Source organism: Labrus mixtus, chromosome 5 (genome assembly GCF_963584025.1).
Source record: "Labrus mixtus chromosome 5, fLabMix1.1, whole genome shotgun sequence".
Taxonomy (NCBI): Eukaryota; Metazoa; Chordata; class Actinopteri; order Labriformes; family Labridae; genus Labrus; species Labrus mixtus.
In genome coordinates, this window is record NC_083616.1 from 31,497,807 (window position 1) to 31,512,026 (window position 14,220).

Genomic DNA, 14,220 nt, shown 5'->3' on the forward strand with positions numbered 1-14,220 from the left:
GTAGAAACCGATTCCTGATGTCCATAAGACTACGCCCATTTCTTTTAGTCTACGGTTGCTAAATAGCCAAAAAACTGACCCAAAACTGAGACCCTAACCCTAAATGACAAAAAAAACAACAACTGACTTTTCATTCAGCACATGCTTTCCAACAGCACAAATGACTAAAAAGGTATGCAACAGGGACATGAGCTAGGCCCACTTCATTTCACATCCTACCTCCAAAAATCAAAGTTTCCTAGTCCCTGTCAAAGACATGAAACACAAGAAGTCCCCAGTTCCAAGACTTGAAATGTCAGAGGAAGGAATTTTATCCAAAATTGTATGTGAAGAAGTTTTAAGATTAGAGTTCAGTAAAAAGTTTTTCCAGGTCAGTACACAGGTAAGCTGTCAGCGCTGCAAACAAATCCAATAGGGGCAGGTAAAGGTCAAAAAACACTGGAAGACTCCCGAGTAGAAAAGGCTGCAACGAGGCGACAGGAGGCGAGTAATCCTGCTCTCATGTGCTCCTTGGATGGTCCCAGTTTCCGAGTTGGAAAGTCGTTGCTCTGACTTCAGTGTGTTCATGTGATTTCAGTTTGTAAAGTCTGAATGTGGTGACAACAAACAGTGTGGATGCAACAAAGAATAATTGTGGAATGTCTTTGTTACAAGTTATATTTGAGTTGTACTAGAGATGTACAACACGGGAACTAATAAAAAGTATTTTAACTTTAACAAAGTTGGCAAGTCGGGCATCGTATTCTTTACATTCTTACAAGGTGGGAAAAGAAAGGGAGCAGGATCTAAAAGACAGAGACACGGGTGAGTACAAAGTAAAACAAACAAATGAAAAGAAAAACATGACCTCAAGTTACTTGAAGGGTTGTGTCACACATAGACATAAGCCCCGCCTCTGACATGGCACATAGCCAATCACTGTTTAGGATTTTTTTAGTTGTCAACTGAGGTGGCTAATCAAGGGGGGGGGGGTCATGCCACCCCTGGCCACCCCCCGGACACAGCCCTGCTCAGATGGATGGATGGTCGTTAGAAATAGAAAGTAATAACTCAGTGTGTTAAAATAGAAATAGAAAGCACACAGGCTATTTTTAAAGACACCCACAGAAACACAACAAACCTGGATGTTATTGTTGGATTAGGATGAGGACAACGTTTGAGAAGGAAACTAATTAAAAGCTTTTTGTTTGCAGCTCGAAGGAAATGTGCGAACCTGGTGAGTGTTTAGGACCAGGAGGTTTGTGCTGCAAAAGGCAGCTCCTCCTCTCCTCTCCTCCTCCTCCTCCCTCTGAAGGCTGTTTACCAAGAAAGCTGAGCTCGTCTGACAAAAACAAGGGCTGGGGACTCCATGAAGGCAGGAGCAGTGTGACTGATGCACATTCAGCACAGGCTCTTTGTCCATTTTCTACACCTTTTCCTCATTTTTTTAGACTAACTAAGGCACCATGTTGTCGGTGATTTCAGGCCGTCAGCTGTGCAGAATGTTCCTCTCTCTGCACGTTGTGTTTGTGAGCGTGGTGGCTGTGGAGAGCAGTGCATCAAATGGAAGTCGAACAGGTAAGTTACACATCTCATCTTTGGTTTTTCAAGCTTTTTAAACATATTTAATGATGATCCTTTCCTGTGTGTTTGTGCTCACATGTTGTTTTATTTCCAGACTGCATGACATCCAGTGGTGTGGAGTACAGAGGGGGACACCAGAGCTCCTCCTCAGGTCTGACCTGTCTCAACTGGACTAACTCCACCAGAGACTACGATGTGAACATTCATCCTGATTCACAGACAGGTAAATGACTTAAATTGGCTTTTTCATGCAGGGTGAAGTGAAGGATGTGAATCAGATGATTTAAGGTGTTGTTGTTCATCTTCTCTGTGTAAAAATGCTGCCTTCCTCAGGATTGTGGGTAATCCTCACATCATGCAGAAAAACAAACACAGGGGTGATATTTACTGCGCTCACTTCAGCGCCTGTATGTCACTGATTCTTCTGTTCAAAGTGTTAAATGGTTTCTCCTCTGCCATTTCCTTTCTTTGTGCTGCTGGCGGCCTGCTCATTGTGCTGTGATGAAGCAGTGTTAATGATTCATGAATCCAGTGGTTTATTCAGACAGCAGCACACACACACACACACACACAGGCCTGTGTTTCCAGGACGCTTCAGTATCAGAAGTGGTTCTCTCATTTTTCCTCCTCCTTCCTCCTGTAGGTGTTGGAGATCACAACTACTGCCGAAACCCAGACTCCTCCGAGAAGCCTTGGTGCTACATCGCCGGCCCCGATGGAACAATCCAGAGACAACTCTGTGCAGTCGAATTATGCAAAGGTAGGTACACACACACACACACACACACACACACACACACACACACACACACACACACACACACACACACACACACACACACACACACACACACACACACACACACACACACACACACACACCCACGAAACAAAACATGAATCAATCAATCAATCAGACTGTAGTAGACACCGCAGTTCAAAGTGCTTTACAAAGGAGCGGGTGAGAAGAGGTGACTGACAGCAAAGGGAGAACGTTAATAAAATGATGTGGAGAGGAATGAACACCAATATGAGTTCAATTAAAAACAAATTAAAAGTGATTTGATTTGAAAATAAAAAACACAGTAAAGTAAACCTTTTAACAAGAAGACGGACAGAAATTGTCTTTCTACAAACAATGTGAAAGAAAAGAAGTTTAATTGAGTTTATACATCCTAAAAGGAGTGTGAAGAATTATAATATTATTCATTCTCTCCTGGGGCGCTAGTAGCCTAGTGGTTAGTGCGCGCACCCCTTGTACAGAGGCCGTAGTCCCTCAAGCGGGCGTCCCAGGTTCAAATCCGATCTGTGGCTCCTTTCCCGCACGTCATTCCCCGCTCTCTCTCTCTCTCTCTCTCTCTCCCTGATTTCTGACTCTATCCATTCAAACTGATTCTTTGTTTTACAAACATAAATAGGATAATTATTAATTCAGATTATAATAAATAACAGTTATCTTTTTAAATACCAACCATGAATATATAAATATAACATACACAATATGTAATCATATAAATCTGTGTTTACACCCCCACACACCGCTAAACAAACATTTACTAACATAGTAATAATTATTTAACAGTCGGAGCAGATTCAAAGTTCTCATTGCAAAGAAGGTTTTAGTGTTGTTGATTTTTTTCACCCCATGCATGCTGAGGTTTATTATTAATATTATTAATCTATAAGATCGACTCTGAGCTTCAGGATCTGCCTCAAGCGGAGATTGTTGTATCCCTAAATGTGACTCAATCTGCTTTTTCTTTTAAAGCCGTTAAAGAATGGGGATAATCTAACTCATCCAACTAGTCTGAAACTTTGCACAAACATCCACACTTTCTCTCACAAAGTAAAAAAAACAAAACGTTTTTAAGGAACCAGGTAATATAAAAAAAAGGGGGAAAATAATCTGAAAATTTAAAATACAAGTTATTAAAAAACATAGAGGAACACAAATTGAAGCTAGAAAACACAAACTTTTTGAACAACTGAAAAACACAGCAAAAAAAAAGGTTCCAAATCGTGGACAGTCAGAAACATCTTTATAAATGTTTTATTCTTGTGGGTGTGAGATTTCATCTGAGGGTGCCTGAGAAGTACACAAAGCCTGAGTCTGTTGCAGGAACTTGACAAAGCATCTTACCCTGTGCTTCCTTTGACCGAGGCTTTATAAACCAGTCAGCATTAATGTGTCATCTCCACAACTTTTTATAACTCAGGGAAACTTGTGCATAATGTTTTAATATCTGTGTGTTGTTCTGTGTCTCTCTGGGTGACTAGGTGTGTGTGTGTGTGTGTGTGTGTGTGCATGACCGGTTGATCTGTGTTTTTTACTGTTGCCTTCATCTGCCCAGAAATAAAGTAGTTAGCTGAATCTGGGTCAAAGCATCTTTCCTCTTCTGAGATGTTTTTTGTACACTGACCCTGATTCTAATAAACTAAACTAAGAGAAGGTCCATGTTGAGTTGTCCCGTGTCTCAGTGTGAGTGTGGAGCAGGTCAAGTTAAGCCATCGTGAGAAGCTCGCTCTCCTTTGTTTCTCTCTTGACTCTGACCCAAGAAGTCACACAAAAACAAAGCCCTGCAGTCACGTGGCGGAAAGTTCATTTTGAAGAAAGACGTTAAAACCACGCCCCCCGCAGCAGAGCTCATTGGCAGAGAGCAAACCTGCTTCCCTTAGAGACGGCCTCTAATTGGCTGTTTTCAGTTTATGACTTCATGCCCTTTAACTCCAGCAGAGTTCGCAAACAACAACCTGTATGGTGGGGATGGAAAAAAAAAAGAAAAAGAAAAAAAGATTTACAGAGCAGATGTTTAAATCTGCAGCCTGAACCTTCCGGTCTCCTTAAACTCAGTCCGGCCTGCAGATCCTGTTTACGTCTCACACTGATTTACGTTCTAACAGCTTCATGAGAGCAGAGTCGAGGCGTTCGTCCTGCTCATGGGGAGAGTGTTGCACCAGTGGAAATGTGAAACCACACAGTCCAGTCAAAGAGTTGTATAAGTGCATTGTTAGAACACGTTTATAATAAAGTAATAATGATTAATGCAGACGCTTCTAAATAAATGAAAGCTGCTATGAGGAGTTTAAAAGTGGTTATCAAACAGACTGAAATGAATACTGATGTCTTTTTATGACCAGCAGAAGCAACAGAGACCATCGATTATTTCTACATAAATATTATTAATGACTGTAGGGTAGGTGTCGGATACTTCTTTCACCCTGGGAAACTGGGAAAATCTGCTTTTTCTTTTTCTGCACCGGACTCTTGGAACAACATGCAGCATCTTCTTGAGGGAAATAAACTTTTTACCTTTTGGGCATTTTAGAAATCTGATTTTAAGCCTCCCAACCTGTTTGTAACTGTTTTTACATAAGTGTGTTTATTTATTGCTGTTTTGTACTCTATTAGTCTTGTATTTATCTGTCCCCTGTTTTTTCATTTTGATTTAATGTCTGTTTTCTAATTTTTTCCATAATGACTTGATGTCGTTGTAAATGAGGTTTGGCCCCTCGATGATCTTTGGAGTATAAATAAAGGTTGAATGAACTTGGACAAAACTCCTGAAGCTTTCTGGGTGAGCTTCATGTGAGAACACAGTCAGATTATTGTCTCTTTAGCACCGTATAGCGGTTATTTCCTCATTCTTTTAACTTGCCTCAGGAGACCCCCCCCCCCCCCCCCCCCCCCTCTGACCGGGATAGTTTTCCCGCTGTGTAAACAAACAGATCAGGAGGATTTCAGGGGCAGTCCTCCTGAAATTCTCTAGACATTTTCTGGACTTCATATGTGAAACAGCTTAACAGTCATACGGTGTGTTTGTAAGACAGAGGAGAGGACTCTGAGGACAGTCAGGGACGAGTTGGTGCAGGTTCTGCCGATGTTCTACTGCTCATGTATGATTTTGTGAAGTATAGTGCTGGTGAAACTTGACATTGTGTGGTCGATGTTTAGTGTTGTAGAATGAAAGTGCAGTGTGGAACGCCTCACTTAGGGGGCGGCTGTGGTAGAGTCAGTCAGGGGGATTGATCCCCAGCTCCTGCAGCTGCATGTCCGATGTATCCTGGCCTCATATTTAAAGCAGGAAGTAAAACTGTAAAGAGGAGTCGGATCTTTTAATGAACTGATGGATAAAGTGAAATCTGTAGGGACTAGGGATAACATTTTGATCCAGTTCATGAATGAATGTGCAGAATTCTCTCTAGATTTATAAACACTGTTGTTTAACACCAACAATTACTCACTGTGTCTCGTAGAACAAGCGTCCACTGCGCCCGCTGAGGCCAAATCTCCGACCGGAACCGCTCCCTCCACAGAGAGCTCCCAGCCCGCCAAGTCCAGAACGTCTCGGGGACAGGTTGCCGCAGTGCAGCCGGTGATGGGAATGAGCCAGAGAGTGCACACGGGACCAAAGAAGAAGAAAGACCTCGGCATGCTGGGTAAGTTGTTGACACGGTGTTGGTGACACACACACACAGCCCTGCAGTGTAAGTAAATCAATCATCTGCATAGCTAACAACATTTTAAATTAAAGTTTGTGTCCTCTTTTTTGCTGTTCAGGTTACGTGGTGGGCATTTCTATGATGGCCATTATAATCATGCTGGGAGTGGGCATCACGGTTGGCTACTTCTACAAAAGGTTAGTATCTTTTTTTATTTATTTTTTTAAGCTTTATTTTTTGGCGTTTTCTGCCTTTATCGGAGAGACAGGACAGTGGATAGAGTCGGAAAATTCATTCTTTGGTTCACTTCGCGGACTGTATAATAAGATGGACGGGTAAAACAGCCTCCTGGGTGTGAAGCTGAAATATTTAGAGCTCCCCCTGCTGACTGGCTGCAGTACAGGTCATAAACCCCGCCTCCTCAGTGTTAAGAGACGGGACACGAGTCGGACTACAAAGTAAAAAATATGCGCAGCAATTGTACGAATTTTAGGCAGATTTTTGTCCAAGTGTCTGGAGGTAACTTCATGATTGACAGCTGCGTTGACAAATGTGGCTTCTTTGTAGTGATCTCAGGCAAAGTAGACGAGGATCCGTAACAAAAACTAACGATGCAGGCATCGGGCTTTAGTTTTAGTTTAGTTTGGTTTATTTGCACATTTTTTGAAAGAAGAGTCAAACTGAAAAATGAAACAAATAAAAAATAAAACACATGTTTGGTCAGGTAGAAACCCATGAGGGCTTATCTCAAAACCTCACTTTAAGAGATTAAACAAAGTTCAAATAAAATACAGTAAAAATAACAAAGTAAGAATATTTACTATCGCAAATAAAATGTACCTAATTGAAAATTACATACAAACATTGAAAACATAAAAATAGAGCAAAACAGGACGTACAGTATGTAGACAATATAACAAAATCAGGACTATTCACTACAAATCTTTCTGACATCAACGCATTTCTGAGTCTTAATTTGTATCTAGAAAAAGACAAAACCACGAGTTTCTACATCTACCACAGCTACTGAAAAGTCACACATTCCGATCTAAATCTGCGGCTCCACCAGCCGGCTCCCTTCTGCGAAACTATCGGCTCCAAATTGCGCATCTGCTCCTGTAGTGGGAATATCTTGGCTTCACTTTTGTACAAACGGAAGGAGACAGAGATACGACCATATTAATATAAGTCACTTTTTGTAATTATTAATAGAAATGACCTATTTTACAGTATTTTACCGTATTTTATCTGCATGAAGCTGAAGTCCGTTCTGGTGTTGTACTCTAATATGTAGTGTTGTGTAGATACTCAGGAAGAGTACCAGTATGATTAGGTAAACACGTGATAGCTTACGGCCTCTCGAGTTCAGGGTATCAGCTGTTGTTCACTCTGCCTCTCGATGTGAGCGTAACGAAACCTCCGTTATCATCACAACAGCCCTAACAGAACACGGGGGAGGACCGTGTCCTGCCGTCTATTTTGAGCATCTTTATTTGATATTCTTGAGAGGGAAGCGAGCGAGGATGAGGGAGGGGAGGGGTTGGTTTGGATAGAGAAGCTCTCACATTTGATGCGGTTATGTAATGAACAAAATAAGGAAAAATGGGAGGGGGGGAGGGGGGGGGGGGGGTGGGTATGATTCCTTTTAGCACAGCAAAAAATATCCTTGAGCTTCTGTGTTGGGCTTTAAATCTGATAAATCTGATTAGCAGTGCCGTGTCTTTGTTTTCTATTTTGAGGAGGTGATTATTAATTAGGAGCAGTTTATTATGTCAGAGGGTTTATTCTCAACTTCTGTCCTGTGATGTGTGTGGCAGGCAGGCCAATCACTCCTCAAACAAACGAACATACACTCCTATAACATATATGAAATTCACTCCTTTCACTCACCATCTCTCAAAGCCAGAGGAGTTTCATGCATGCAGAGTTTCAGACTATCTCCCCTCCCCCAAATCGGGAAAAGGCTCAACCAGGAGGAGCCTCCTGAAGAGCTGCAGATACCTGCAAGGAGTGTGATGTCATTTGGATGCCCCCCAACAAATGCATAATGATGGAATTTAAAATATCCGATCAATTCCTGCTTGGAAGATATGTAGCTAAATCCAGGAAGAGTTAGCTTAGCTTAGCTTAGCACAAACACTGGAAGAAGGTGGAGGTGAAGCCATCCTCTGGACGTTTTGCTTGAATCTAAAATGAACCACAACCTTAACGGGTAAAGAGCAGGTGGTGATAAACAGCTGAGCAGAGAGTTGCACAATCTGCTGCTCTGAAGCAGGCAGAAGGTGGGAGGTGTGTTTTCACTCCAAATATTTTTTAGTGTTTTGGCTCCAGGTCAGTAGAAAGTGACCTCGTGCTGCGGCGTCCCGTCTCCCCTCGTGTTACCCCGGAGTAGATAAAGTGGCTGCCAGCTTTTTTCAGTTCCGTGTTCCCTTTCACCATCTGTCACTCGTGTTTGCTGCATACCACATGCACTCTGTTCTTTGTACATACAGTATGTTCTCTGAAGCTCCTTATCTTTTTATATCAGGCGCGGTTGACTTGACTTTTAAAGTTCTTCTTCTTCTTATAATCTCTGCTGAGGAGACGGGGACAAACAATAACAACTGGCATGACGTCTGTGTTTTTATTTTATTTCTACATCCTGCCAGATTTTCTCACGTCTGCAGAGGTGTTAGCTTCTTTTTGTCTTAGCGGTTTGTTGCTATCAAACTTGTCATGTGTAGAAGGAGGTTGATCGAGTTGCTGCATAGCTTACATATTGCATGACTCGTGTCTTGTGAAGCGATTTTTTTTTTTTTACTTGCCACCCCTGCACCAAGTTGGACTAACCAAGTCAAAAAGGTTCTGGACACGGACCCTGATCAAAAGAGAAAAAAAAGGAAAGTGAATACTGGACTTTAAATCACTATGTAGTCAAAAAAAAGTACCTCGATTATATGAAGATGTAGGGTTGTAATTGCTCGTTATGGTGCGGCTGTGGCTCAGGTGGTAGAGTCGGTCGGGGGGTTTTCAACCTCCGGCTCCTGCAGCAACATGTCCGATGTGTCCTTGGGCAAGACACTTAACCCCGAATTGCTCCTGCTGCTTTGTCGCCAGCGTGTGAATGAATGGGTTAATTACTTGTGATGGTCACTTCACACAGCAGCCTCTACCATCAGCGTGTGAATGTGAAGGTGTGAAACTGCTTTGAGTAGTCAGAAGACCAGAAGAGAACTAACAGGCTCAAGTCCATTTACCTTAAATAAATATATTATAATAATAATCAGGTTTTATTGGGCTGACTGGTGGTTTAACTTTAGCAGTGTCCTGACTCTCTCCTGTGTGTTTCTCTTCAGGGGGCGGGACTTAAAGAAGCAGCACGAGCAGCGAGTGTACGAGCGCGAGATGCAGCGGATCACCCTGCCGCTGTCTGCCTTCTCCAACCCGACGTGCGAGCTGGTGGACGAGAACACCATCGTCATCACGGCGGAGCCCGACACCGACCCGGCCCTGGAGAGCGGGGAGGGCGGGGACCCTCTCATGGGGGGGCAACAAGCCGGTACCCCGGGAGCGTGAGCAGGGGGCGGGGTTAGTCCTCCCAAACGGGGGGACTCTGAACATGTTTTCTGTGGGACCAAAAAACACACTCCCACCTTCTTTTTCCCCTTGCTCTGATTTCAAGGAGCGGGAGAACAGTGTTGACTCCAAAGACTTGAACTGAATGCTGTGACCTTTGTGACCCCCCTTTTCTCCTCTCTCCATCAGAGACACAAACCAGACGAGCTAACACACCATTGAACCTGCAGTAACACCTAGAGACCACAACGAGGTCTTTAAAAAGTCATATTTGATACATTTATAGCCATGAGGATGAGGTCTTTGCTTCTCTTTTTTAACGCAGTGTGAGACGTGTTTATCGTGGTTTGTGATGAAAACTTCTTCACGCAGAGAGACGGTGTTTTAAAGGAAGGGAGAACATGACTTTATGAGTGTGTCCATGTGGAGAAAAGGCATCCACAGGAGGTGTTGGTTACATAAGATGAATATAAGTTCTTTTTTGTTTCTGTTTTGACCCGCTGGCTGTGCCGAGGGCGACACCGCCTAAAGGTGTGTGTGTGTGTGTGTGTGTGTGTGTGTGTATAAAGACTGTTTAAAGACCTCCTCTGAACCAGGAAGCGGCAACATGAGGTTAAAAAAACAAAAAAACAACAACAAGCCAACTGAAGACAAGGGAAACTGCCTTAGCATGATACTACTTCTGAATGTATCCGTGTATCTTTTCCCCCGGATGATTCCTCCTCCTCTTTGTACTCCAGTTACACGCCGACGCCGACGAAAAGCATGACGGCGATCATCGGCACGCGTCAAAAGAGGACTCGCCATCGTCTCCCACAGGTTAAAGGAGTGACAGGAAAAAAAACAAAAACAAGAGTGCTCTCAGGAAGCGTGAGAGACAGTAGAGAAGTCCCAAAGACAGAAATGATGGAATATAAAAAAGAAAAGAAAAGCACTGCCACAGCACGGAGCAGACGGGACGTTTTGTGGTGTTTTGCAGAGCAGGGCTGTGATTGGGTGACGTGCTGCACACGCCCGTGTCTCACATTACATTCAGACCTTTGAGTTATGCACTTGATGCTTCAGGAATGAAGTAGAATAGAAACCCGTTCCAAAGTTTGATGTTCACTCGTTCAGAAAACAATCAAAAACATGAATGCATGCACGTGGTCACCTGCTGTATGTTTGTGTTCAGGGGCCTTTTTCTTTTTTTTAAGAACTACTGAATAAAAACGACATTTTAAAATCATCTGCACACATTAGAGTCAGGTCATCACTCCAGGTGAGCTCGTTTCACTGACCTTTGGTTACTACTGCTCTTTAATGTTAAAGTGTGCCGGTTGTTATTATTTCATGACGTTTTTGCAAAGTGTTCAGATTAATGCTGTTCAGCACTTTCACTAAATGTGTGTGTGTTTGTATGGATGCAGATTTTCACTGCTGGGACTGAAATAAAAAGTCAAACACACAGACTCTACGATGAGTTTATGTTGTGCTTTGCCTCTGGTCACTTCCTGTCAGCACCTGTGTGTCCAATCAGACTCAAAGCTGATCGTTTGCTCTTACTGACATTGTTCCCTTTTTTCTAGATCCTTGCTTGTGTTGTTCTTACTCTCTGATGTACGTCGCTTTGGATAAAAGAGTCTGCTAAGAGAATTGTAGAATTTTTAGGGCTCATTGTTAAAAACAGTGAATATGAAGCTAGACATTTTTTCAGGGTCGTCCAAAAAAAATCCCCACGTGGACAAAACCAGAAAAGATGCAGCAGGTCTTCAATTTCAGGTTTACAGAAGCGACTAGGACTGGAAACCTTTCGGTGTCTGATTATTTCGATTTTGATTCTTGGGGTCATTGAGAATCTATGTTCGATTCAAAACGAGTCTGGAGTCAGGATTCAAAGTCTTTTTTTTTTTAAGAGTCCATACTTCAGGACTCCAGTCACCATGTGCAACCGGCTGAATTTCATTTTGCTCTATTTGACATTCTACTGAGTTAAAGAGATAGCTTTAGCACTCAGCAGGGAGTGACTGATTAGCCCAAAACCTCAATTTTTACATGAATAGATTTTTTCCTCCCACATCTAGAAGCGACAGTTTGGATCATTTTCTAAGCCCCGTATGGGGAGCATTTTTCTTGTGGGTAAGATTTTGAACAGGATTTTAAATAAAGTATTGTGATTTATTATCTATAATAGAATTATAAAAACCATACAGCTGTCTCCATGACACGGGGGTATCAAATATCTTCTCCCAGTAAATTTGACATTTCTCTGATATATTATTTAGAACATTTGCCCTCAAGAAAAATGTGTACATAAAATAATTTATCTTTTTTCCTTTAAGCCACAAACAATATTCTATTAGAGGTCTACAGACCAACATTTCTCTTTCACTACTTTTTTATCCCTCGAAGCCAAAGGAATCACAGATACTAACTGATGGTATCTACATTTTACACAAATCCTTCCAAACAATTAAATCATTATTTGTAAAGCGCCCATTCATAACAAGTGTCATCTGGAGACGCTTTACAAAAAGGGCATTAAGGGATAAGATGCAGGATTCCTCCTTTGTATTCCTCATGTTCCTGTTGTCCACACGTCCTTGCTGCAGAGGTCAGAGGTCGGAGCAGGCCGTGCATGAAGGAGGACGCCGCTGGTTCACAAAACATTTCATCTGAATAAATATTCCCATTTAAATAAATTATATAATTCATAAAGATAATTCCCCTTTTCAATAAACAAGGTGAGTTACTTCCACTTGAACATGTTGATACAGCTTGAATGTTCAGGCTGTCACTAAAAGCATTTAATTGATTTAATAGCGCCCCCTGTTGACAACTTTTAAATAGTGTACATTCCTGGAGTCACCTGAGAAAGTAGGTTAAGATAACAAAGTAGAAAAAGAGAGAGAACAAAGAGATGTGAAGAGGCTTTGAACCCTGAAGAAAACAACCTGTCTGCACGTTCTTCATACAGGATTACAGACTCTTTACTTTTCATGATCTTTCACTTATTTTGAATTAAAAACACAACTTTGAAGATTAAAAAAAACCTTTATTTGAGATGTGTTTTATGATCCACAGAAGTGTTTAACATCAATAAGAATCATTCAAAGGCTGTGAATTATTTAAGGTTTTCATTTTGGTCCTAAAGACTGTTTATCAATTACAAAAGATAAAAGGTCAAGAGGGCCATTTATTTACCTCAGGAAGTGAAATGATCTCGATACTTTCATGTTGCAGATGTGAGATCGGCTTCTGTCAAAGACTGAACAAGCTCAAAAGCCTGATTCATTCAGACACTTTTACCCGTGTTAAAGAATGATAACAAAATGAGACTTTCAGAAGGTTTATTTAGGAAACACTACAGTGATATAAATAATAGTGGTTACAACTGGTCGTCAGTACCTTCCATGATCACAGCAAAAAAAAAAGGTCCATCGGTGACGAAATGTCTACAAATCTACAAATCTAGAGTTCCCATTAGAAAACAACATCCGATTAGAGGCTTACTATGTACACGTCTATGTACACTGCTTAAGAAAAACATCCAGTTCTGTACAAAGCCACTTTCTAACGGTGAAGTCGTGCATGATTGTGGGTTTCACAATGACTAATGACGGCCCCGCTTTCCTGCGTCAGGTGTTGGGAGAGAGGAGCTTTTGGAGGAAATGTCAGTGTGGTAAACATGAAAAAATCGATTTAGTGTTCATACATAATTCGAGGAGAACGCTCAAAATCATGCGAGTGTCAGTCAATCAGTACAAAGAGCTATACTCGTAACCATCTCGTCCAAAACAAGTTCCGTGGTGTTTAACAAAAACAAACTGGAGACATTCATTCAGCATCTCGTGTCAGATCTGAATGTGATGAAGCCGTTTGGGTCACATCCGTGTCAATCAGCCAGTCTGTCGTCGTCTTTGTTTTCTTTTGCCGCAGCGTTGAAGCGGTCGATCTCTAAATCGTCAAAGAGCGATGTGTGCATTCCACACGTGGCAAACGACGACTTCAGAACCAGAAAAACAAAAAAACATCGATGCTCTCACCTCAAAAAGGTGCTCGTCTTCTGTGTGGGGGAAATGACCACAAATATGTTCATATCGGTCTATGAAGGCGGTAAACATGAGTACAGGCCTGTGTGTGTGTTGAGCGGGTGAGAAAAATCTGAAATGTGTCCGTCCACTCACACGGGGAGTTCACCGAGTCTCAGGTGACTCTCAGGTGTTTAGGGGTCCACACAGGGGAGACTGGTGCAGCTGCAGCAGGTTATCCAGTTTCTTAGAAATGGCTCGGGTTCAAAGCGAGTTTTTCTCTTTTCTCATCCACAGTGTAAGTGCAGCAGCTCAGAGGGGGCGGAGAAAAAAAAGGGACGCACGTCTCCTAGGTGCCGTTATCCGCCATGCAGGGAGAGTCCGGAGAGGCGGCGGTGGTGGTGGGGGGTGAAGGCTCTTCTGTGCTCTGCGATGGGGCGCTGTCTTTAGGCCAGAGGAGTCCACTCAGACTCTGCTGGAGTTCATCCAGTTCAGCAGGCAGAGGGATTTTCAGCTCCTGGTTCAAGGACAGAGCTTTAAACCAGTCCTCCAGCTTCTGGGAAGTCGGACTGAGAGAGGAGGGGGAGGGGGAGGGGGGGGAACAAGCACAAAGAGGGGTTTGAGGTTAAAACCAGACTGACAAGGTGCAGAA

The 14,220-nt window shown here is 42.5% G+C and overlaps 2 protein-coding genes across 3 annotated transcripts in view; one reads left to right on the top strand and one right to left on the bottom strand.

The window, feature by feature from the left end:
• Positions 1-1,289: 1,289 nt before the first annotated feature.
• Positions 1,290-11,005, top strand: pik3ip1 (phosphoinositide-3-kinase interacting protein 1). The gene is made up of 6 exons (XM_061039298.1): positions 1,290-1,557; positions 1,658-1,786; positions 2,207-2,323; positions 5,818-6,000; positions 6,122-6,200; positions 9,339-11,005. Exons 1-6 carry the CDS (start codon positions 1,446-1,448, stop codon positions 9,556-9,558), a joined length of 840 nt encoding a protein of 279 aa, XP_060895281.1. The 5' UTR covers positions 1,290-1,445; the 3' UTR covers positions 9,559-11,005.
• A 1,865-nt stretch (positions 11,006-12,870) lies between these two features.
• Positions 12,871-14,220, bottom strand: part of limk2 (LIM domain kinase 2) — a 28,008-nt gene continuing 26,658 nt past the window's right edge. For both annotated transcript variants that reach the window (XM_061039272.1, XM_061039273.1), the window contains exon 16: positions 12,871-14,137. In XM_061039272.1, coding sequence (XP_060895255.1) covers positions 13,918-14,137 — 220 coding nt within the window. In that variant the 3' untranslated portion in view covers positions 12,871-13,917. The remainder of the gene's footprint in view (positions 14,138-14,220) is intronic.